The 26,827-nt window shown below is 39.1% G+C and overlaps 1 protein-coding gene and 1 pseudogene across 3 annotated transcripts in view; one reads left to right on the top strand and one right to left on the bottom strand.

Moving 5' to 3' along the window:
• kcnq5a (potassium voltage-gated channel, KQT-like subfamily, member 5a) overlaps positions 1 to 26,827 on the top strand; it is a 130,233-nt gene that overhangs the window by 86,530 nt on the left and 16,876 nt on the right. For 2 of the 3 annotated variants that reach the window (XM_085183261.1, XM_085183260.1), the window contains exons 2-9: positions 9,858 to 9,948; positions 12,303 to 12,429; positions 12,995 to 13,170; positions 15,083 to 15,208; positions 16,630 to 16,740; positions 16,896 to 16,991; positions 20,849 to 20,943; positions 22,849 to 22,875. In XM_085183261.1, coding sequence (XP_085039387.1) covers positions 9,858 to 9,948; positions 12,303 to 12,429; positions 12,995 to 13,170; positions 15,083 to 15,208; positions 16,630 to 16,740; positions 16,896 to 16,991; positions 20,849 to 20,943; positions 22,849 to 22,875 — 849 coding nt within the window. Of the gene's footprint in view, positions 1 to 9,857; positions 9,949 to 12,302; positions 12,430 to 12,994; positions 13,171 to 15,082; positions 15,209 to 16,629; positions 16,741 to 16,895; positions 16,992 to 20,525; positions 20,715 to 20,848; positions 20,944 to 22,848; positions 22,876 to 26,827 lie in introns of all 3 variants that reach the window. The other variant, XM_085183262.1, reaches the window with a different exon arrangement.
• On the bottom strand, positions 24,337 to 25,830 carry LOC146505691 (uncharacterized; annotated as a pseudogene).

Genomic DNA, 26,827 nt, shown 5'->3' with positions numbered 1-26,827 from the left:
CAAGTGGCATTAAAGAAAGCTACCTTCTGAGCCCGGTGGATTTCCAAATATACAAAAGGTGTGATATTTTCTGTCATAACGTGCATAATGCAGCTGGCTAAGCCAAGTGTCCGTCTTTAGAACACAGCAAGATAGAGGAAAGTGTATCTACTCAATCTATACAGCCAGCAAAGATATTATTGTAAAATAGATAATTCAGAGTCTTTATCTACACAGCAACTGCAGATTTGTGCTTCTAATTTCCTTGCCTCAGAGGTTTGGATAAGCCTGTGTCTGATTTCTGAGAAATCAAATGATAAAAAACTTTTGATTCGAAGTCCAAGGGAAATCAAACACAGAAGCTGAACCCCTCTGTCAGTGTAGGGACGTCACTCTTGTTTATGAGTCTGTGTGTTCAAGAGAAACAAATAGTTTAAAATAAATAAATATATATATATATATGATTGTCAATGCAGGATACAGTTTTGTCACATAAACTTGTCTACCGTTCTCTCCTTTTTGAACTCTCCTTTGGTCTCTGGTTCACTGTCTGCCTCTGACATCTGCTTCACAGCATTGTGAACAGGAGTTTTGGAGTGGTTTAAATGCTGAAATGGGTGCTGATAGGAATCTCGTGTATTGCGTGTGTGTGTGTGTGTATAAGCCAGTATTTTTTATGAACCCCGTTAGCTGTTGGCTTTCTTCAACAATGTGTCAGTCTGTGTCTACTTAACGAAAACACACATACGCACGCACGCACTGAAAGCTTTCCGAGTATTCTCGCACCAGTCACCCATCTTCAGTGCATCCCACATCATGGAAAATTGGCTTCTGTCCGGCTCTTTCTTGCTCTCTGCGCCCGTCTCTGAAGTCTTTCTGTCTGTCTCTCCTTGCTGCAGTAACATGGCTTCTAGATGTGGCACGTTGATCCACTGGTAAACCGGTGAAGAGGGATGCTCAGACATACCAAATCTAGATGTCGCAGATCTGAACTGTGCAGTTACCTTCAATTCCCTTTTGCACAAAAAGTTTGGATTGATGTCGTGAATTTGTTGAGACATCTCTAAATCTGTTTCTAAACTTGTGCGCTAAGTCAAATCAATACAGAAAGCAAAAACTAAATAACACCTCTGCCCGCACGGCTTTGCCAATTCTCTTTCCATAAACAATCATTTTATGCTAATAATAGCTTCCTTCTGTTGTATGACATTGGTGCAGCTCTCTATGTCTAAAGAAATAATATGAATATGATATGATTATTATATAAAACTCTTATATTAGAAGTATTTCTGTCAAATAAAAAGTGAGGTGATAAAAAAACTGCATATGTGTATAGATGGCTGGATGTGTGTAATATGAAATCTCCTCAGTCAAAGCATCTGCTGTGCCCACTGTGGGAGGTTTATCAAATTTTCTCTGTGAACTGGCACATGCTGAGCAGTTTATGCTGAGCAGTTTATGCCTCGTAGGTCTTTATGTCACTGACGTTACTGGCATTAAATGACGCACGCAGATGCAGCTGGAGTGTGTCGTCCCCACAGACTGTATATAAAGATGGAAGATGCATCACGACGCAGCCTCCCACTGTACAGAAGTAAAGCCAAAATATCCCGGAAATTAGCAGGGCATTCTTGGACTAGTGGTGTCATTTGCAACCGGAGTCCGTGCTCTTTAGTTCTGTATATAAAGTCTATCATTGTTTGGAGGCTGTTCAGTTCAGCAACATTTAAAGAAGACAAAACAGATCACTGAGAAGTCTTCTATGGTTTATTTCCTACATATTATTTGAGTCATATTAGAACACGTGACCCTTAAATCTATCAGCTCAGGATTAAAAGTTACATACTTTGTAGATCGATTGAATTGAATATTACACTTCAAGCTTGGTTCATGCCCTTATATTAGTATGGATAGGTCTTTCTTATACTTCCTAATATGAGATGGTATGTTTCATCCACCTATATATTTGACTTCTGAGATTTAAAGATTGACTATTACGTCTTCTCGCGTTTTTCTTTTAGTGGAGAAAGGCTTGATGGAGATAGCCTTGCAACTCTTTCACAGGCTTGTAGAGAAAACTGCCGTGCAGCGCCATGTCCTTGGCCCGGCTGTGTTTGCTCAGGTAGTTGCTTAGAAATAAAACCGTATGTTTTATCACTGCCATCATCAGGTAAGATACTGCACTCGACTGGATAAACACAGGGATTATCTAATAGACTGCTGGCAAAGAATCACCCTGGCTCCGTCTTTCTTTCTGACTATGCCTCCTTCTTTCCCTCATCTTGCTTTTTCATCTCTTTCTGTCATCTCTTTTGGCTCTTTATCTACCGGTGTGCATTTGTGTGTGTGTGTGTGTGTGTGTTATATCATTCAGTGACACCTGAGAGGTCCACAGTAGGTCCAGAGAGAAAGTAAAAGATTGGGCAGACAAAAAGACTGAAAAGAAAGAGTTGCTCCCCTTACCATCATCTCTATCTCCCTGTCTTGTTTTATTTCAGATGTACCGATCAACCAGGACTTTCTTATTTGGAGATATAGTATTTATAGCTTGAGCTGTGTCTTCCCATTGCAGCCACAACTAGTCCTGCTGCTTTCATCCAGGAGAACCTGCTGAACTAACTCCTATATTGTTCAATCATTTTGATTTGTGGGACTCAGTATTTCCCCTTCAATCCACCACCGAGTTCTCTGCTGCTCTTTTGTTTCTTGTTTCTGTTTCTTTTGTTTTGTTAACTTGACACATTATGAGGAACATCATGTACTTCTCCAAAGTGAGTAGTCTCGTCAGCTCTCTCAGTTTGTCTTTTTCTCTCCATTTCAATCTTTTCCCCTCTGGTTCCACTCCCTTGATTGAAAGGGTATGCATGGCTGGCACAAAAAGAAAGAAGGAAATAGATAATGATACCAGACAGCATTGTGTGGAAAACCTTGACCTCTCACGTACCCAATCTGTCTCTCTCTCACACACACACACTCACAGACACAGAAACACACCACACTTTCTTTATCCATGCTCAGATTCTTATTTAATTATAAAAACATCATGCGTGCACTCTTACTTGGCTGCTCCCCACACTTGTTTAAACCAACCGTATCATGTTAGTATGCGCATACTGCAAGCTTTTACATCTCACAGACATATCTGTGCCTCACACACAGATGCACACATCTTACCATAAGCTGCTTGATGACTTTAAACCTTCTTCCACTTTCCATGTCCAGTCAGAGACAAATTATTATCCACAGAAAAGAGAAAAGTCAAGTGGTCCTCTCTCCAGTGTCAAGACTATATCTGCTTTGTTCGTATCAGTGTATAAGTTTTTGCACTGATGATATCAGAAATTTAGTTTACTTTACACATGAATCTGAAAGTGGGAAAGTAATTTCCCACAAATAAATCACTTGAAATCCTTCTAGTTACCTGTAAAGTTGGGGGCACATATTTGGAAGAAATAACAAATTGCGTAGCTTTAAATTTTGCTATACACACATGAAACCTTAAGTATGTTATATCAAGATCAGTGATCAGGTGGTTCATTTTCAAGAAGGAACAACTTTTAAAAGTCATCAAATTGGAAACTGCTGTGCAGCTACTGTTTGTTTCCCGTTGTAGCCTACTTACCTTGTTTCTATTTTAAGATCTCATGTTTGTAATGAAACCGCCCTGGGAGTCCACTCTGCAAATCTCCAGGGAACTGATTACTCACATACTCACCTCACTCTCCTGGCTTTTTTGGCATTATTGTCAGCTTGTGGAGGAGTGTTAAAGGTGTGTGTATGTGTGTGTGTGTGTACAGTAGTGCAGTTCCTCAGATTGTTCATCAGCAGTAAATAAGTCTGTGTCATATGCACCAAGGGGGGCAAACTATCAAACCTGCAGTCCTCCACTGACAGTGTCAAGCACCAACTTAACCACATGTTGGTCTGACAATGTGATGCAGAAATTGGCCAGCGTGCAGTGGAGCAATCTAATAAACAAAGTTAGCTAACATTTAAAAAACTGGGACATCCACCACAAATGTTCTGAAGAGGAACACTGTGAAATTGAATGGACTCTAAACATTTGGTGCTAATGTCAGTAAACAGCAACGTTTTTAGCAACAACAACTATATGAACCATATATGAGACGACACACAAATTGCCTGTTAGGTTAATATTGATATTAATTAATATTGCTTTTGTGCCTGAGTTGGATATAGAGCTATGAGGTGATGGAAAACTTGTACTTATGCAAATATCTATTATCAGGGATAGCTCAGTAGGTAGAGTGGTTGCCCCATGATCGGAAGGTCAGGGGTTCAACTCCACTGAACAGCTACCCTGAGGTACTCCTGAGCAAGGTACCGTCCCTACACGCTGCTCCCCGGGTGCTGCATTGGTGGCTGCCCAGTGCTTCACTGGGTGAATGGGTTAAATGCAGAGGAGTAATTTCCCTATGGGACTAACACATACACATTGAATCACCTCTAATTCTTTCGTTTAAACTGAGCCAGTAACATTAAAGTCTTCATACTAAACACAGAGGCATACTGTTTAATCTTTACAAGAAATGCCATACGATGGAGCATTTTGCAAATGCTAAAAATATGTCTTTCCAAACAGTTACATGAAGATGACTTCAAGCAAGGACAAGTTTCACAATTGCTAGTCAGCTGCCAACATCTATTAAATTCTCAAAGTCATGATCATGAGTTTTTTAATTTAATTATATCATTTGAGACAAGTAGCTGCTTTAAAACCACTGGATCTGTTTTTCACAATGTGTTGTTAAACATTTGGAGATAAAGTAGCTGAATTTCAGGAGCAGGACCACACCTCCAAACACGCTCCTTCCAGTTCTCATCTATATATGTTCCCCCAATTCTACAAGCTGTTCGTTCTTGTTTACGTGCCCCACCCTCCCCGCCCTTTTATTTTTTTTACCTTCTTCACTTCTATTTAAGACATGAGGATCGGCCCGGGAGCCACCGCCAGTCAGCTTCGAGGCCTTCCCCAAACATCAGCTCAATTCATGTCCAAGCCTTTATCTTTATCTTAACCTTTATTGCTGTCAAACATAAAATAAGGACGTGGGCCCAGCAAGTGAAACATCTGTTTTATAAGTTTTTCGCAATAGTATCAGCATTTTCTCAATAGCCTTAACGCAAACTAAAAATATATTTAATAGAGAGCCTTGCTTGAGATACTTGTACTGAATACATACTTGTTACTGCATACTCAGCTTTCTCAGAATGAGCTACACAGATCTCAGCGCTTCTACTTTATTTGTGCAGCTATTTCTAAAAAGTGGCAAATTCACCAAGGAACTGTTATCAACTATATCTCTCATCAGTTCTTCCTTGTTCGTCATGTCTGCCTGCATCCACTGAATAATTTCATCATCAACCGATGTCCGACAAGAGATGCAACAGATGGAAGACACACACTGTTCCTGGATGCTTAAAGCAATGTTGATTCTATGCTGATTTCAGATGAGTGATGTAAAATTATGCCACTTTTAAAAACAGAAAGCCAAGAGTTCATTAGAATTTTTTTCATTATTCATAATCACACGGTTGATTCAGAAACCCGCAGTCATGCCTTCTTCTCATCAGCATGTCTAAACAATAATCATCTGATGACTGAAATTACAGACCCAGTACCTGTCCACCAAATGGTAAAGAGCTGTCTGATGCGATGGGTGATCTTTGCATCTCCTCTCCTCAAAAATGAAAACTGCTGCCATTGTAAATGTAGCGTGGAGCGTTCATCGAGAATGCTTCTGCTTGTGTTGTTATAAACATCAAAGAATAATAACATGTGTTTCCAAAGTTATTCATACAGTCCCCGATTGTAAATTGCAGGAACTATTCACTCTGATTTTGCCAAAGGCTGTAATCAAGGTTGCTCTATTTTCACACAGTACACTAAACCGTTCACTCGTTTTATTTATTCACTAAAAGCCTGGTACTGAAATGTGATTAGAAAGAAAATATACTTGAAACATGAGGATGAAAAATAAAAACACCTTGAAAATATGCAATTGTCTAATACAAAATAGCCTTAGAAATTACATTTGGACACTGAAATTCAGCCAGACTTCACTTTATTAAGTCAAGAACTTTTAGAGAAAAATTCTTTAACCAATTTTAAATCACATCACAGTATAATTTGTACATGTCATTGCTTCTAAAATTACATGCTCTTACAAAGAGTACCAATGCGAACACGCAATGTGCTAGTGATGCATTCTTATGTTTCTAAAACGTAGTGTGTGGAATAAGGCCTACATATACACCACTGCATGCAGACTTTAGGTGTCTCTGAAAAACTTTTGTAAGTCAATTTTCAGAGTGGCGTGTTTAGTGAAGCTATCTGTGTTTCCAAAAGGTGTCAGATTGGCTGAAAGGTCAGCTAGATCGCAAGACAAAGAAGAGCACTACTGCTTACCTCTGAAGTTACAAGCCAACTTCTGCGATATTACTTTCTAAAATGTTCTGAAACCAGTGCTTCAGTGATTCAGAAACTTTTTTTGTCTTCATATTCATAATTTCCTGCTGAAATTCAGGACTCACCAGTTTAAATAAATAAATCATTTAAAGAAACAAGCATTCATAGCATTCTAGCAATGAAAAAACATGTTGTGCTGCAACATTAGAGGGAGAATTCTTTAAATGGCCACACTTGAAGGATGTGTTACAAGCTAGGATATATTTTGCTCCATAAAGTAAACATAAATGAGACAGGAGAGGAGTGGTAGAAGTACACATACATCAATGCATCCATCCAATCATTTAAGGGAAGTTGATCTGGTCTCTTCCATAAACAAGAGATCTGGAACATCCCACACTGCTTTTACAGAAAGTGTTTTTGTAGTCTTCAGGAGTAATTCTCCAGGCTTCTTGACAGACACTCCAAATCTCTTCTTTGAATCTTTGCTGCAGCTCGTGCTGTCATCATGATCCCTCACTGCTCTTGGCAGTTCATGACTGATAGTGCTCCACTGTGTGTTCTTCCATCGTTATGCTGTTACTGCACTGCCATTATGTTTGGGATCATTGATGATGCTGTTGCCAAGCAGATATTTTCTCAATAGTATTACATGGTGGCTCAAAATGTGACGATCCTTTACTGCATTCATAAAAACATAATTTTGTTTACACTGTTGTAGCCAGCTCTACTGAGTTCCTCCAGGCATATTTATTTGAACCAAAAGTTCACATTTGGGTTCATCATTCTATATGACATGTAGTTACTCATTTTCAGTCAAGTTTTAATGTAATTTGGCATACCTGTCAAATGTTACATTTCCTGTTTCCCTTCTTTAACAGTGGCATCTTGACAGCCACTGTTATGACCCCTGGTTGGACGGAGGGAGTAACGGGACAGCCACAATAATTTTGAGTCCTTGTGAAAGTGAAGAAAATGATTCAAGATTGTACAAAATGTGAAAAGGGACCATTAGGTTGTGTCTAACATAAAAGAACCTACATGTGAAAATTACCTAGTCCTCTGTCTCCCACCACAAACCTTTTACAAACAAAAGAATTGCTCAAGAGCAGCACCCCAGGTGTGCCAAATAGTCATCAGCAAGGAGAGAGTGAGAGTCTAACCACAGGTAGGTTTCCTTTATGGGAGAGTCCTCAGTCCTGGTTGGTCCTGATACAATGACATAATCTGCCATCTAGTTTCTTAAATGGAATCGGATTGAGTTAGGAATGACCATGATCCTAACAGGAAAAGCACATTTTTTTCAAAGATAAGACTGATTGAAGCCAGTCAGCACATCATTTTTAGTGGTCAAATTAGTGGGTTGGCAAACAAAGCCAAACACATTGCCTGGGAGTGTGTTGTCACTGCAGTGAACGAGGTGGAGCCGAGAGATAGAAATGATCCACCGCAAGCTTGGACCTTTCCCAAACTGCTAACGCCTAACAAAAATCATCAGGAAAGTCATGTTAAAACCTGACCTGTTTCAGACCTGGTCTAAAGGATTACCTATGCCTGGTTTTTTATCCTGACGATCTGTGGTTACACACACAGACACACCAACAACACACAAACTTCTCTATCATAACTGGATGCTGTTTTTAAATGTGTTCTTCATGCTGTCTGTCTGCATGACAGTAAAGAGCTATTAGACAAGGAGCCAGTATCAGATACAGATGTGTGCTGGAAGTTCGAACCATCAGTCCTCTGCTGCTGTGAAGCATGCAGCCAGGTACACACATAAGCATTCACCTCACTTTTCATATTCCTTGTGGATCCTATGGAAAATAAATCCTGACATCAATTATACAAGGAAGCCAGAAGAGAGAAAATAAAATGCGTCCAGAGAAACAGAAGGCTGAAGGAAGGAGAGATTACAGTTGGAGGATGGGAGGTGAGGAGGGAAACAGTGTGGGAGGGACCAGTAAAAAATTTGGTATATTAAAGAGACAAGTAAGAGCGAGGGTCCCGAAAATGAGAAAGGGAATAAGACTGGAAAAGAAACCTTTAAAAAATCTGTGGGAATGAGACCATAAACACATAAATATCAGAAAGACAGATGGCATCTTGGAAAAAAACAAAAACAGTTCAGAGTTACTCTGAAGAACGGTGGGCTGGGACTGCTAGTCGGTGCATATGTTGCCTGGAAGCTGCCTTGTGAATTTTAATTTGTATTTGCTCATTAACCAAGTTGCCATATGACTTACAAGAGACTGAGTGGTTTCCCTGCAGGCACCAGTGATGTAGTTTGAGTCTATATTGTCATTATTCCAGATCCATACCCCACAATTCCACTCTGATTATGACTCAAGCTTTACAGTAACGATCAGAAATCAAATTACAAGGATGTGCAGAAAGTTGGTGTGGCAGGGGAGGATGCTAGGAATAGAGTGAGATGGAGGCAGATGATGCGCCGTGGCGACACCTAAAGGGAGCAGCCAAAAGAAGAAGAAGAATTTACAAAATACTTTTTTTTCACGACTGGATTCAGTTTTGGATTGACATACAGATTGTGGCATATCAGCTCTGACATACAGATTTTCCAGTGACCCCCCTTTATATTGATATTTTAGCTTTTTATTTGTTTCCTGTGAAATATAAATACTAATCTCAGTGTCTATATAATCTCTATGAGCCAAAAACTCAGGCTTCAGCGAGCTCTAGATGCTCAGTTTCACACAATTTTTGTATTCTTGGCTCTGCATGATACAAGTGAGAGTAGATATCCAAGATGAATCACTAACTAAGATAACTAAGATTAATAACTAAGATAAGATCACAACGGAATAGAATTAGAACAGAATAGAACTTGACTCTATTGTCATTGCACACGTCACAAGTACAAGGCAACGAAATGCAGTTTACATCCATCCAGAAAGTGCTTTGAAATGAACTGAAGGGCCATTGTAGACCAGATAAGGATCATTGAAGAAGGAAAAAACAGCTCATTTCAAACAGGAAATCATGCCAACCTGCTCTAGTAGAGTAATAAATATATTAAGCTGGGAATTAATATAATGACTCCCCTTTAAAGGGATTATTCTTCACCCTACGATAACTAGTCGACAACAGAATGTATTTACAATCTTTTGAGGCCTTATTGTTACTGTGATAACCATTTCTTTGCCTTCCCTCCATTCACTAAATTACAGTGCTGTAATAAAATAAAAGATGCTGAAGCTTTAAACATTGTTTTGTCAGAAACTAATAAGGCTCTTAACAGTTTAAATCCAGATTGTAGCCTGGTGGGGGGGAAATAATCACTTCCAGAGAATCCCTGAGCTAACGAGTCTAAACCTTTATGAAGATCTAAATCACCTTTATTACACATATATGTTTTGTATTAATATGTGTGTGTGTGTGTGTGTGTGTGTGTGTGTGTGTGTGTGTGTGTGTTTTGTCTTCAAAGGTTTATCCTGGTATTCGGATGTCTAGTCCTCTCTGTGTTTTCCACCATCCCTGCTCACCAGGAGTTCTCCTCGCACTGCCTGCTCATCCTGGTAGGACACACAAGAAATCAACCTCACACAAATGCACCTGCACTGACACATATATGCACAGACACACACACTCATACAAATAGTTGGACTCAATAGGTATGTGTCTCCTGGAGAGTGCTTATTGGGTTTACATTATATGATTTTATGATAAAGTCATGCAGTAAAATAGGTGTGTGTGTGTGTGTGTGTGTGTGTGTGTGTGTGTGTGTGTGTGTGTGTGTGTGTGTGTGTGTGTGTGTGTGTGTGTGTGTGTGTGTCTTAATCAGTTTGTTAAGTCAGTCAGTTTAACAGTGTGTACCTTGGACGTGCTTGAGCAGAAAACAAATCTGTCAGCTAAGATAGTGATTAAAAAAAAAAAAAAAAGATATTGCAAAAATAACACAAAACAGTTTTACTTTTTGCACAGCAGAGATATTCATGAAGTGCTCATGGTGAAGCTCACTGTGGATGACTGACAGATCACACAGTGCACCATTATACACAGTATAACCAATAGTATATAACTACTTTTTGTTAGTGGAGCTGTAGTGGCATACAGTATTTTTTCTTATTTGGATTTGGTCCGATTTTTTTAAAGGAACGGTTATTTCCAGTCATGAGACTTGCATGAGAAAAGTGAAAGGAAAGCAGATAGCTAAGGTTAGCATACATTTGAAAAGCAGACTTTCTAAATCCTTGTGAAGCTCACTGATTAACATGGGGTATCCTGTTGGCTTACTCTGTTATACTGAGTAATTACTTTATAACACTTTTATGTAAGCACAGTGACCTTCTGGAGTTTTGTCACTTTTTTAACCTTTATTGGTTCATCTCTTTAGATTTTAGCTAAAAGCTGGCTATGACTTTATGTTTTATATGTCAAAGTTCTGTACAGCAAGATACTCTACGTATGTTGAAAAAAGTGTTTGGCTACACCTCTTAATCTTTGAATTTAATTGTTTACAGTCCCAAAGGTGATTAGAATCACACACCTAGCAATGCAGTCTGCCTTTACAACTTTTACTTTTAAAAGAGCTCAGGATTGGAGCATGGTACTGTAATAAGATATTAATAATCAGATCAATAATAATCAGTTTGTGAAGGTTCCTCCCTCCTAGATATTCCACGATCAAATGAAATGGTATAATTGCAAAGTTAAAGCCTTGATGGAACCAGAGCAACTCGGCCATCAAGTTACAGAGCAGGGTCGCCAAGGCCCAACGCTCTGAAGACTCATTAACTGGAAATTTCAAAACCTCTGGCATTTACAGCAACACAAAAAATGCACTAGGAGCATCATATCGCGGGTTTCCATGGCTGAGCATCTCCTGTAGCATTAATGTGGACATGGACCAGTACATTGACCACATTCTCCAAAGTAAAGTTTATATTTTCAAAGAATTGTTATAATTGTGGCTAATTATAAACAAATATTTTATAATTAGCCACAATATTTGTTTTCAAATATTTTGAAAACAAATATTTTGGCAGGCTTTAGTCCAGGTGTTAGTCGCTTATCTGGAAAAAACAAAAACAAAAACAAAGCACTGTAGACTTTAAACAGGCTTTTCCTGTTATGATGAGTCAAAGTATCTGCAGTAATAATAATATAATAATAAACTTTATTTATAAAGCACACTTAAAAACCAAGGGTATGCCAAGGTGCTTAACAAGTAAGATAGAGAATAGGAGGAGGATAATAGAAATAGGACCAAAGCAAGTGTTAAGTATGCCAGCAGGTAGCTGTCACTGATACATAGGAAAGCAACAGGTACAGAGCAAACAAGAATTTAAATGAGCATAAAAGTGCATGATATAAAATCATAAAAGAAATATTAACTAGAGGGAAAGGCAGTAAAAATTGTCTTTCTTATTACAGACGTCTGTACTACCAAAGCAAGAAAAGCACAAGTTTAGCCATTAACCGTGTTAATGGCCTTGTAACACTGAATTATCACTGTAAGTGAATCAGTCTGCATTATGGGAAAACAAACAAACAAACAAGGACCTGGCACACCTTAATGGTAAACAGTCATTAACAGTTAACTGCACCTTTTCTTTTCCTGTCAGGAACATCAAATTGTTTCATGTAGTGACTTTAAATTACCCTCATTAAAATGCATAAATATACAGTGATTATAGTGCAAGTGATGATTTTTATTTTTTATTTTTTTTACAGATTTACCTTTTTTGACTTTTTGAAAAAAAAACTATTGAAAGAATAACTTTTTAAGTCTATCTTTATGATGTTACGAGGTTCAAGCGTGAACTATTGTGTGTGCATCCTGCGAGAGTTTGTGATGATTGTGGTGTTTGACTATTTTTATGATGCTACAAGGTTCAAGTGTGTGAATTATTGTGTATGCATCCTGCAGGAGTTTGTGATGATTGTAGTGTTTGGCCTGGAGTACATCATCCGGATATGGAGTGCTGGCTGCTGTTGCCGCTATCGAGGCTGGCAGGGACGTCTCCGCTTTGCCAGAAAACCGTTTTGTGTCATAGGTAGGTCTGTGTGAAGATGTTGCTATGTAACTGTACAATTTATGAATGCAGCCATTCACAACTCCAAACAGTTTAATTGTGTTTGTATAGCGTTCTCTTAATATCTTCCCTGTGATGTTACCTATAGTTTCTTATATAAACAGGTTCATAAGTAGGAAGTTATACTATTGTTGCAACAATGTTGATAAAACTTGTCTTCCCTTAGTTACTACAGGTACAGTTACCACTGTCACAGCTATGGGTAGAACATAAAAACACACATTTTTAAAAGACTGCAGTTCTCAGTTCTTATTTTGGTGTTCAAGCAAGGAAGACGTCAATATTCTCGGTAAATTCAGTGAGACAAAATACGTATGATATCTTAAAGCTGTAGATACAATGACAAACAAAGACTTATGTAAACATGTAAGTAAAAGGAAAACAACAGCTTCTAGCGAATAAGTAGCTGTTTTAAAGGTGACGGATGGCAGGTTGGATGGATTTAGAAAGTAGGTGAGTCAACCACAGTTCCTGTTACTAATATTGTGATACCCATGACCTTTAATTTCCCTCTTTTACTCCCCAGATATCATCGTACTTATCGCCTCAGTTGCTGTGGTTTCAGCTGGTAGCCAGGGTAACATCTTTGCCACATCTGCGCTGCGTAGCCTTCGCTTCCTTCAGATCCTGCGCATGGTGCGCATGGACCGTAGGGGAGGGACCTGGAAACTACTCGGATCTGTAGTTTACGCACATAGTAAGGTAGGGCTTTTTTTTAACAGTCATTTCAGGAGTCTATCTACAACTAAACATATAGAGAGGTGTTCGGATCTGTGTGTGTTTGTCTAGATCACTAGGTGGCCTGATTTTGTAGGTTTGCTAATGGTGGGTGTTGCTACATTTGCTAACAACCCACCTCCTTTATTGTGTATTACAAATCACTGCTGTATGTTAATTAAACTAATATAGTATACAAAATGTAATTAATCATCTAAATTATTTCAAATACAGAAATAAACCTATGACTGTTTCTGCGGCTGAAGTGGAGCTGGCTTTAAACTACTTTGTATCAGACTTACTGGAATGACTGTTTACACGAACCTTAACTTAAAAGCTTGAAAGCATTAAGTAACTTTAGCTGTCAAAGAAGTCTAAAATGTGACTGGACATTTTACTTGCTCGTTCTACTGCTGAGCCGCTCTTTGGACTGGCCCCAGTACCTACTCCAATAAAGCTGCAGTGTCACCTGCTTAAAAGGGCAGCAGAGCAGTTCGTCAGGGCCACTTTTGATTTAATGTGAGCAGCCTGCCGCCATTTCCGTAAACCTTGTTAGTGCTTACCGGAGAGATTGCACATTGGTCATTCTGCTCTTCTGGTTAACTACAAACACTTGCAGTTCATTCTGAGACTTTGGCTTCTTCAGTTTGAGTTACTAAATATGTTTATTTAGTGTAGCTGGGGACGGGGCCAGTGGTTAGCTTCCTCATCCAAATGTCACACATGTAGACAAACTGTTTGTTTACACACATTCACTTGTGAATGTTTTTGGTTTTGCTACTGAAACATCTGTAAACTGTGAATATGACTCTTAGATGAGGAGTCTCTTATGTTTGCTTCTTTGTTTATTTCTTTTTTAAAGCAACCATGGGCCCTTGGTTCTCCTCTTTTGTTGTGTTCTCTGTTAACACTGTTACTCATTAAAAGATTAAAATCCTGCCTTTAGCTTTTTCCACTGTTAATGTTACATCCCCTTATCCCTGGAGAGAGCTGGGGTCATTACAATTATAAATAAAAAGCTGTGTGGATAGAAAAGGCACAGTTAATTAAAGTACAATTATTCTCACTTTTGTGCTGCACAAAAATTGACGTTGTGCAAATATATTCTTCTACTGAATAATAAACTGTATATAAAGGATGGGCTTAGCCGCCAAGTCATTATCCCATTATTTTGCGGACTAATGGGTGATCCTCTTGAAGCTTCGAGTTTGTGTTTTGGTCATTGCTAATGACAAATAATGGTTGAATTTGAAGAATATTTTAGCTAGCAACAAAGTACTTTGATATCAGCTTTACTGTGTATGGGACTATCATTTCAAAGCCAACATCCTTCTGTAAGACTTGAAACTTGCAGTGAGATTTTACATCAGCAAACTGAGCTAATTGGAAACTGTCACATTTATTTAAAATAGCATCAATTCAATGTTGTTGAGTTGTTATATGGCACCTGACAATCTGTTAGTGCTAGTTTTTAATCACCATTTTCACAGGTACTTTATAAAGTATGCTATTACTGTTCTGATTGATATATTATATGCAGATGTAATTTCTTTTATTTGCCAATTGCATGTACTCCTGATATTGTGACCGTCCGTCTTGTTTATGCATTTATGTTCATATTTATTTTGTACTGTATTCACTGTCGGTGCAGTGAATTTTAAATTGACCACATTTTCATTGAAAAATATTGTTTTTTTTCTTCTTACCACAAACCAAGTTGAAAAGTGGGGGAAAAGATAATAATGTTACTTAATGACTTATGTGGAGTGGTGAAAATCTCAATAGGGAGCGATTATATTCAAAAGAAAACTATCTATATCGTTCACCATGTTTGCAGCACAAGGGTAGAAATCATCTTTATGAAAATATAAAGATCTTTTATCTGTATTTCTTGCAGGAGCTGGTGACTGCCTGGTATATAGGGTTTCTGGTGTTGATCTTCTCCTCCTTCTTGGTCTATCTGGTGGAGAAAGAATTCAACAAGGAGTTTGCCACCTACGCCGATGCTCTGTGGTGGGGCACGGTGAGCACATGGAGATGCACACTAACCTGGCACACGGCATGCTGTAAAACACAGCCGGTTAAAATTATTTTAGTCCAGCTGTAGGGTTTTGAAACTGTTTTGAAAAAGCTTTGGACTGATTAATTGATTTTATTTCAATTTTCATGGACCAAAATAGTACAAATCTTTTTGTCCAAGCCTGTAATCTCTGAAGCTCTTTGCTAACATTCTTAATGAGACAGTCCTGTTTGTGACATCCTGAAGTCTCAGCTAAAATAACCATAACTTAATTGAATGATAGCTGAATCATTTTTATTAACTCTTAAAATGAACTCTTAACTCTTAAAATATTTCAAACCCATCATAATTTTTTCACATGCAAAAAATAAAGAAAACTTTTGCCGATCTGATCTTGCAGCAGTGACATATTTCTTTTCATAGTTTGTCTGTGACCTTAATGACACCTGCAATACAAAAACAAGGAAGAATGGTCTTTAAATCCACACTTGGCTGGCTATACCGCACTGTTTCCTCCTTTGAAAATATGGACACAGACAACACACAAACAAGAAACGGCCCAATCAATAAAGTCAATTTTCTCCTGCGGCCAGGTGCGACTGGCCTATTTGGCTTGTGGGAATAACACACCATGGTCCCACATGCTGCGACCTTGCAGAAGATTCTGTCTGGTAGACACTAAAAACTGTGGTATTATACTTGCTAAAAGCTCAAGTTTAGATACATTTCATTTTAAGGTGAAAAAACAGAGATCCAGAAGCCAGTTTCACAGATTTAGAACCTTCATTTCACACAGCTTTCGGAATGCTGAGGATATTTTCCTTCACACTGATTAATCTTTTATTCCCTGGTTGGAAAAATCTGAACATTTGGGAGATGCACAGCGTACCATTCAGCAGATGTTGGTGTTCTTTAATTCTGTTTAATAAGTGCATTTGAGAAATGGGTTTGAAAGTAATTAACTCTTGTCTTTACCGGTTATTGAAGATTATAAAAATGATTAATATCACTTATATTTGGAAATTCATTTGAAATGAAGTTTAACAAATGATACTATAGCCATGTAGTTAGGAACGTGGTACCTTAAAGGCAAGACGTTTTTGTTAAATGTAATAAAATGATGTGAACTGCCTCTGTGCACTTTTCAGTCTTTGTAAGAATATCAGTTAAATTTGAGGAAGTAAAACCAAAAAGCAGACAGTACATAAACGTGCACATCTCAGTCTCTACTTGTACTTGTACACTTTTGCAGTACTGTGAATGTGATGCACGCTTTGATGTTCATATCTGTTGTGTATATGAAAGCGTTGAGCCTCTTTTATTTCAGCGTGCAAAAATATAATTTCCTTCATCCTGTGAGTTAAATTGTATAAATAAAATGATGTTGGCTATGATTATTTGAGTAGTGTCCTCTGAACTTTCAGATTACCCTTACTACTATTGGCTACGGTGACAAGACCCCACAGACGTGGACTGGGCGGTTATTATCAGCGTGTTTTGCTCTGCTGGGGATCTCCTTCTTTGCCCTGCCAGCTGTGAGTAAAACATTGTGGCACAATGATTGATTACACTTTCTGTATTTTTCAAAATAATCTGTACATATTACACAAATAAGAGCAGGCGCTTTTTTCTCCATGGTGAATTTTCTTCAAGTTTAAACTCAATGTGTGTCTTTGTTTTCTCCACACAGGGCATCCTAGGTTCAGGCTTTGCCCTGAAGGTGCAGGAGCAGCATCGACAAAAGCACTTTGAAAAAAGGAGGAACCCAGCTGCCAGCCTCATCCAGGTAGATACTCAGACATGCAGAGAACAAACACACCTCACCTCGACTGATTTTTTTTTTTCAGCAGAAGCAGCTGAGTACCAGTGTGAATAGAAAAAAAAAATTCCCTTTATGTGAAAATGTTCATGGATTTGTGTGTAGTTCACGTCCGTTTTGCCTGTTTTTAAATAAAAGCATGAGTGTGTCCACTCTTTACCCTTTGTTGAAGTGCAGGTGTGCATCACTTCTATTACTGTAGGGGTGTTTCATTAAGAGCGTACTTAATATGAGTGTGTGCGTGTGTGTATTATGCTCTTCTCGGCCTTGTCAAGGTGTGTAGTCGGTGATGACTAACAGTGTGTCAGGCACACTGCCGACTCTCAGGTCCAACTGCAACACACACTGCTGGGATTTATGAGCCGTTTCCATGGCGATCATTCCCTGGGCGGACGCTCCTTCAAACTATCACTTGTAATAGACAAAACCAGCTGCATTGCTTGCTAATGAACAATAAATATCTGCTGTGGAGTGCGTTCCCTGAAGTGCGCAGCTAAATGTGTGCGTGTCTCTTTTTTGCATGTATCTGTGAGACTGCATGTGTTTGTTTTTGTGTAGGCGTTTGTCTGTTCTGTCTACCTTCTCCTATCTTACGAACTACCTTGCACTACTTTCTGAAATTTTCCGGTCAGTGATGAAATCCAAACTCGAACGTCTGAGTCTCACGCTGCTGTTTCGAATGTTGTTCTAATCTGTATCAGTTATGATAATATGATAGCATCACGTTCGCCAACTGTTAGAAACAGCTAGACAAAAACTTCCTCACACTTTAAATCCAAAACTCTACTGCTGACCCAGTTTTAAAACTACATATTTGGAAGTGGAAATCTGGAAATCTAAATTGTTACCCAAACTGTCTGTCATCATTTGCATCTGTTTCTTAATGAAGGGGTTTCTAGACTGTCATAGTAGCCTGACAAGATCTTTCCCTTTCCAAGGATATCTACAAATGCGGCCAAGAAGTCTTGGATTTTCTTCCCTCATTGTCCCATATCCGCTGTCAGCCGTTTGACGAAGCAACCGAGCGATCATTGTCAAGCTTGTAAAGAACTATCTCATAGTAATGTAAATATGTCAATCAAACTAAACCAAAGGAAATCTAAAGCATACAAACAATGGAAACTAAACTTCACTGTTGGTCACATGCAGAAGTCTGGTCTTAATATCAACCTGATAGCTCAGGGAATGCCGTTGTAATTTCTTTATGTTCTAAATGAACGTATGTCGGTGCATATCATGTGTTTTAGTGAATAATTAATGGTAACATTAAGATACAATTTCTTAGATACTTTGCCATCTGTTTGACAGCATCTTCCTGATGAAAATAAATGAATAAATAATTAATACATAGCATTATGGATCCACTTTATTCTCACTGTATGCGCACACGTGGTATGGGTGCTTTTCCCTTCCAAATAAGTAGTCGGATGATATGGGTAAAGTTTTCATAAATATTTGTATGACTAATTCATTAAATCAAACCACTGTTTTGTCTGATCTCCTTGTTATGTATAAATATCTGTTGTTAGCATAGGCGAAATCCAGTTGGAACCCAACTGATCCTTAATAACCCACTAAGTGAACAATTAATCCAGTGTGTGTTGGTCTTGTTCCTCTTTCACTGGCTGTGTATCAAGTATCTGGTCACTGTCTGTTATCTGCCAAGTTCATGACATTTTCCTCAACAGGTAAAAGGAAACTTGGAAGCACCTGTGAAGTGTTAAATATGTGGACCCTGTCATTACTCTGTCTGTCGCTTCACTCCCCTCATCTCACGCAGCTCTCCCTGCTTTTAATCGCTATTTTCTGTGTGTGCATAACAGAATATTACCACTGTCCTCAAGCCTTCGCAGCTGGTCAATTCTAAATTTCAACATCTGTCATAGCGGTTTTGCCAAATAACTTTTTGTGTAATTTTCAGAGCAAGATTGAATCTATAAATGATATTAAAGTGTCCACATAATAATCAGCAGCCAAAACTGACTAGCGTTTGGCAGGTGGTCAGTGTTAATTTTCCATCCTGTCTGTTTGAAGTGTTTATATTTGGGTTTTCCAAGTCAGGTCTGAAATCTTGTAACCATACCTGGCAAGTTTGAGGAGGCTGAGTCAGCTGCAAGTAAATTATGGTTGACGATGTAAAGGAAGCAACGTTTAAAAGATAGGTGGCAGACAGCTTGTGGCCTCATCGGTTATTACTTTTGAATTAGGTTCACTGTTAATCTGGCATAGAAGACTGTATGACCGGCTCAGTTAAATAAGATGATGTATAAAGGGTACTCTGTGTCCATCACTGGCTCTGACAAAGACCCTAAACACACTGATGTCTCATCCTGCCCCACTGTTACAACTTGCTGATAACTTTACCAGCAAACACGCGATTTCCATAGAAGAATTTAAACAGTCCGTTGCACTTAATATTTCTCCTGCACTGAATTTAGAAGGTGTCCTAATCTTTTAGTTTAGCCTAAATGCTAAACTTAAAGCACACATATTCTGTAGACATAGATATATACATGAAAACTTGATGATTTTTAAGTTTTGTTTTTTGTTCTTTCTGCTGTTATTTCTATTATATTTGCATGTTCGAAATAAAATTATATCTATCTATCTAAATGCCAAGAAGCCATTTAATTTCTGATGGACAATCACCATAGCGACAGAGAGCAATTAAATCCATGCACAGCTAAAAGGAAAACAATTCATGGCCCTCCACACTCTTTGTATTAGGTTGCTGTGCTTCCTTGTCACTTCCATCTGCCAGCAATAAACTGATAAATGCCTAAGAGCAGATGTTTGCGTGAAAGTATTACGACAGGCTAAAGAAACCCAAATGTTTTTTAAAAGCTGCTGAAATTAAAAAATAAATAAATACAGGAATGACTGAACCTTTATAAAGACCATATTAAAAGGAAAAATAGGAAAAATACAATCTGGTATATTCCTCCAAGGTAGGCCTCCAAGATATTTTTAATTTTATTATATTTCTTATAGCCAACTAGCATTAGATTTCCTACAGCTAATAGCCATATGGTGCTAAAATAATCATTTGACATTGTGAAATCCAGCAAACCTGATGCTTTTTGTTAGCATTTCAGCCCATGTTTGCATTTTATACAGATATGTTTTAGACATATATAACAGATTGCACTCTGTCTCTGTACTTTAGCATTGCTTTGACATAAGTTTAAAAACTCCTTGCCTAAGTAGAAGTTAATATGGAATAGCATTAGAACACTTTTGTTCATATTTTTGAGAAACTATGTCAAATTAACTAGAGTGATCGTAAATGACACAATTTACTCTTCATATCTGTACTGGCAACCTCCACAATATCTGCCAGGTGGTTACAGGCTTTTAAACTGGAAGTTACGTTTTCACATAAACCTCAGTCTATTTTTCCTCACCAAGTTTGTGTCATTTCTGTGTTACCTATGTGTGTTCGTGCGTGTGCACATGTGAATGTGTTTGTGTCTTGTCCATCTCTGCTCCTCCCCCACCCAGGCAGCTTGGCGTATGTACTCCACCGACGGTGCTCGTCCCTACCTCAGAGCCACCTGGCACCACTACCAAAGCGCTCTCTCCCCCCTCAGGCATGTATCCCCTCCACCAGCACCACCACCATCAATGCCCCACCTCCCTTCAACATCCCCCAACCGCACCGCATCAACACTCCCCCCGAAAACTAATCAGGTTTTTCTTTTTCCCTCCTCACTTTTCTTCTCTCACTTCCTACCCAACCTATCTGATCCTCCCTCACCCCTTTTTTGCTCCGTTTATTGTTCGATTTATCATTACTTTATTTATCCTGTTGACTCTGCATGTAGTGTGTCTGGCGTAGTTATGCTGCTGATGAGAACTCGGTTTCCATTGCTACCTGGAAGCCTCATTTGAAGGCGTTGCATACCTGCAGCCCCGCCAAGTAGGTAACAACTTACAGACTTACAATCATGGCCTCTGCTGCTCAGCCCTCCTTCTCATCTTTTCCTCCTCACCTGGTGTGTGTTCACCTCCTCTGGTGTAACCTCGGCTGCTGTTTCATTGCATAACTCATTGTTATGAATCATTGTAACATTCTGTTTCATAAGCATACCAAACTCTGGAATGTTTTGCTGATGGCATAACTTTCACTATCCTCAGATTCACACATAAGATTTGTCAAATCTTATGTGTGCAACATATATGGTTGCTGATGTGTTTTGTTAACAATTTGTCTGATGATTGTGTACGTTTTGTAAATATTTAGTGCTGAAAATGCCTGCCAGACGGGTTAAAAAAGAAAAAAAATACTTTTTTTACATTAAAAAGAAAGAAAATACTTTTTTAAATTTTTAGACTGTAGCACAAATTTAAAAGATGCCAAAGATTATGAGATCCCATTAATTCAAATTCTAGCTGACTTGATGTTTAATGAAACCCTGAATTCAGCCTTTAACACATTACTTTCAGCAAAGTCAGACAGAATTATAGAGCTGGCATGGATATGAGTGAGTTTTGCGATGTACTAATATTTGTTTTGTCCTACATTTTTGAAGCTGTACCAGTATACAACCAGTCTTGTGGGGGGGATAAAAGGTTCCACACGACTGTATGCAATCCTGTTAAAAAAGAAGTACACCCCATGATTCAGAGAACCACCTTCAGAAACAATAACTTAAGTTAATCATTTTCTATTCACATCTGCCTCTCACATGTTTTTCAGAATTTTTCAGTTCGGTGAGGTTTGTGGGCATTTGTTTAAAAATCCTTGAGGTGACAGTTGTTGGGATTTGGCGCTATGTGAATTGAATTGAATCATTCACGTTGAAGTGTGGACTTTGACTGCACCTTGATTGTTTTCTTTTTCATAGATTTACTTTGTGCTTGGCATCATTGCACTGGTGCATGACCCAGTTTAGGCCAAGCTTTATCTGGCAGACAGATATCCTCATGTTTCACTCAAGAATACTTTGTTATACTTTATGGTCAACTCAATGAGTGCAAGTTGCCATGGTCACTATCATGCTTGACAGTTGGTATGAGGTATTTGTGGTGATATGCTGTTTGATTATTGCAAACATGGCACTCCGCATTATGGCCAAACATCTCCACTTTAGCCTTGTCTTTCCAAATTAAATTGTTTAAGTCTTTTGGTTTGTTAAGATGCAACTTTGCAAAGCTAAACCATGGTGTTGTAATGTTTTCAGAGAGAAGAGGCTTTCTTCTGGCAACACTTTAAATAAGCCATAGATTTTTAGCTGTTTTTTCTGTAACTTAACATGCTTACTGAGGCCTGTAGAGTCTGACATGTAGCTCTTTTTGTGCGTATTTTTGCTGATTATTGCAGGGTCTAACTCTGCGCTGAATTTGCTTTGACATCTACTCTTGAGAAGATTGTGGCATTGTGTTAACGCACAGCTGAATGATCCAGATCAGGAAACTGCCAAAATACTTCTTTTATAGAGGTGGTCACACTTACTGATGATCAGTTAGTCACGTGCATTTGATCAACAGCACCTGGCTGCTATTTATCCTCTTAGTTCCTGTAGAAGCAGTGAGGGTGTACTTTGTTTTTTTACAGGACTTCATAGAGTCCTAAAAAACCATGACTGTACTTTTCTGATTTCCGTGTCTATCCTTTACCTAACATTTAGCCTTATGGTGCATGGCTGCTTGCATGTGATGAAAGTAATTAAACCCACTGGACTCAAATTTATTTTCTTTTGCCTCCTTTTGGCTTGATGCTTCCCATACCCATTAATGGCAACATCTTTACAATCCTCATTTAATCTGCTGGGTTACTGATTTCTCTCCCTTTTTCTCCTCTTTCCCCCACTAACCCTTAAAGGAAAGAGCAGGGCGAGGCTACTTACAGGTTTGTATGACTCTCAGCTCATACTGACAAAGACACAAACACGTAAACAACTTAATATGTGATACAATTGTTCGATTATTTAGACGATTGTTTAATGACTTACACATTTTAGAGACTGTGATTTCTGCTCTTATCTGGATTGGCTGGTTGTTTACTCCAGTTTTAGTTCATTTATAATTTGATTGTGTTGACAAATAAGAAATGGATGTTTTTTTTGTTTAGTGACATTTATTGCAGATTGCAGCTGACATCAAAGGGCAGAGACAAAAGGCTCAGTTTCTTGGTTTCTTTATTGATTTATGGAATGGCTGAACCCTTATTTGCCCTCGCATTACTTAACAGAATCTAGCCATAGTTGTGATTTGTGACATATGCTAAATGTACAATTTTTTGCCCAGATGAATTGGAGAGGAGAAAAAAGGTTCAAAAAGAGAGAGGCTGTGCTGCAGTGTTATGATACAACATAAAAAGGGTAATGAGCAATAGTGGACAGTTAATGATTATCAAGGTGATTTGTTCTGATAAAAGAAAACCAGATGTGCAGTGTCACCCTTTACTTATTTTCACTGTTAGGAACTTCTGCTAATATATTGCAGTTCATTGATTTTAACTAAAACAGTGACATAATTAAGAGGTCACAAATGAGACTAACACTCAACCCAACAACAGACACTGAAATTCCTCAGAACCCAGGCGATATACTTAGCAAATCTGAAATAGACTGAATGACAGGTTCGAAACACACACACACACACAATCTTGTTTTCATTTCTTAGTCAGGACATCTTATTGCCATAATGCTTTCCCTACCTGCATACCCTAACCATCAGAGATGAATGCCTAACTCTAACCTAAACCTAACCATAACCTAATTGTAACCCTAACACTACAGTTTTTCTCAAATGCTAAAACACATTTCACAAACGTTTCCACCATGTTCCTCAATGTCTAAACACACCCTTTTCTAAAGCTACATAAACACAACCACACCTTCCCACTGCAAAACTCAAACTTTCACACCAAAAGAGCAGCTTGAAGCTTTCAAAAATGTAAACACTATACACATCATTACACACTACAGCAAAACAATTGAAAACACAATGCTCAATTTGTAAGAAGGTTCTTTGTTTCATAACTGCCAATGCATATTTGTAGAAACCATACAGTAACGGATCGTCATAGATCTCTGCAGAGGATTAGGCATTTAGATTTGTGAGTTTCATATGAAGAGTATAAATCTATAGAAAATCCTGCATGTATGTACACTACTGTAACACAACTCAATGCAAAAACTGAATCTATTGCACACAACAGTACTCCTGAAAACATGATCAGGGTGTGAAGTTTTTTTATTTACGTTATTCACACCACAATCACTGTGCGGCATCGGGCCACATCACCTCATCCACATCGCAGGCTATATTGTCTCTTGCCAGGCAGCGTGGCAAAAATGCCCTGGAATGGCGAATCCATCCTTGGAAGGCCTCCGCTGGGATGTCAACACAGGCCAGCTCCATTGCCCTTAGAAGGTTCTCTCTTGTGTATGGTTGTCTGTCATAAACCTTCCATCTCCACGATGAGAAGAACTCCTCTATAGGGTTCAGGAAAGGGGAGTAGGGTGGCAGACAGACGTTTAAAAAGTGGTCACTGTTGGTGGTGAACCACTCCCTGATTTGGTTTGTTCTGTGGAAACGGACATTGTCCCAAATGATCACATAAATGTGATGTGCGGGCCCAGGATGGTGTTGTTGGCGGTCCAGGAGGATGTCTTTTAGCTCCTCTAGGAAGGTGAGGAGACATTGGGTGTTGTAAGACCCAAGGACAGCATGCCGGTGGACAAGCCCCTCCGAACCCATGGCCGCACAAAGGGTAATATTACCCCCCGTTGGCCAGAGACCTCAGTGTTGGCTTTTTGGCCAATGATGTTACGGCCTCTTTGCCTTCGTTTCTGCAGGTTGAAGCCAGCCTCATCCAGGAAGAGGTACTCATGAGGTCTGGCCATCGCGTCCAACTGTAATATCCTCTGTGAAAATGCACAGCTGTTCAGAACAACAGTCAATCAGGTAGCACAGTATTGTCCAGAAGTCATGTAGGCCCTTGAGCAACACAGTACGTCCACTAACTGTACTGTGAACATGGATGTATACTTACTTGCACTTACTCGTAACGTAGGTCTTTGTGTCGCGCAGAGTTGTGCTCAAAGGGAACCCTATAGACCTGTTTCATCCGCGTCTTTTTGCGCCGGAGAACTCGGTCTATTGTGGCCAAGCTGACATCGTCAATGCTCTCAAAGTTGACATTATCGGCAATGACTTTGTTTCTGATCTCCCGGAGTCTGATGAGGTTGTTCCCACGAACCATATCCACAATGAGGGTTTCTTGTGCTGCTGTAAATATGGCAACCCTCCCACCTCTGTGGCATTCTTTCAACTCTAAAGAAAGAAACATGTGTTGTCAATTGACATGTGTTACAATACTGTCACAACTGATTTGAAACCAATAGACTACTTTCACAGGTTTGTAAAACTGTATTGTGACAAAGAAAGCAATCGAGTACAATACCTGTTGTGTTGTCTGGATGCCCTGATAATGGTGGCCACGGTGAACCTACTCAGGTTTGGACGGACCCTTAGTCCTGCTTCAGCCATTGTCATGCCATGGACAATGACATGGTCAATGACTGTTGCTCGCATCTCGTCCGTAATGATGGTGCGAGGTTGTCTTGCTCTCCCTCCTGGACCTTCTCCTCTCCCATGTTGGCCTCCTCCTCTTCCTCATTGGCCTGCTCCTCTTCTTCCAGGGTCAGCTCTTCTCCCTCCTCTGGATCGAATTCCTCTTCCCCTGACTCTGCCTTCATCCATTGTGTTTGTTTGGACTCTTCAGCATACTGTGCACTCTGAACTTGCTTTTATACATGTGGTCACAGCATTAGCAACAGATGTTGTCAATTTTGAGTTGTTGTGTGTAATTAATGACGCCAGGTGTGTTCATTGTGCTCAAATATTGCTGACATGGCAAGCATGTTGCATCACATGAGCTTTCATTTGAGAATATGAGCAGAGTTCTTTTGCAACTTGTGTTTTAGCAAGGAAAGATGTGTTCAGATTTATGACAACGGAGGATTGTGTTCTGTGACTTGTGTCTTCATGTGACATGTGTTTATGATATTGGTAAATGATGGCTAGATTTAGTAAATCTGTTTAGACAACTGGTCATTTGGTTTAGAGCAGGGGTGGGCAATTCCAGGCCTCGAGGGCCGGTGTCCTGCAGGTTTTAGATCTCACCTTGGGTCAACACACCTGAATCACACGATTAGTTCGTTACCAGGCCTCTGGGAACTTCAGGACATGTTGAGGATCTAATTTGGCCTTTTAAATCAGCTGTGTTGGTTCAAGGACACATCTAAAACCTGCAGGGACACCGGCCCTCGAGGCCTGGAGTTGCCCACCCCTGGTTTAGAGGATTGGCTTTTGTGTTTTAGCATTTGAGAAAAACTGTAAAACCACATTTTGAGTCTCAAAAATGCCTTCAAACTCATGGGGACGTGCATTTTGTCCCCATAAGGGACTGTTGGTCCCCACAAGTGTAGTAGTATTCAAGTTTTGGTCCCCATAAAGATATGTAAACATGGTACACACACACAGAGACATGCAGGCACACATATAGTGCAAAGACTGTGCAGAATTTAAAAGTCAGGTAGGCAGAAGTATGGTGATGGAGACAATTATGCTTATTTTTTAATTATGAGCAATTGCTCAGCAAACAAGTGCTACTTTCAAACAATCTTGTGAAACAACAGAATGCTTTTTATTTCATTTTTTTTAACCTCAATTTTCTATCTCAGTTCATAAACAGTGATGATGATTGTCTTTGCCGTGTGTCTGCGTGCATGCATGTGTGTATGTGTGTGTGTTTGTGTGCATATGAACGCACACCCTTCTTCAAACACAGG

This window comes from Neolamprologus multifasciatus, chromosome 13 (genome assembly GCF_963576455.1).
Source record: "Neolamprologus multifasciatus chromosome 13, fNeoMul1.2, whole genome shotgun sequence".
In the NCBI taxonomy this organism is placed as follows: Eukaryota; Metazoa; Chordata; class Actinopteri; order Cichliformes; family Cichlidae; genus Neolamprologus; species Neolamprologus multifasciatus.
The sequence above is the reverse complement of the archived record's forward strand: the minus strand, read 5'-3'. Positions and strand labels throughout refer to the sequence as shown.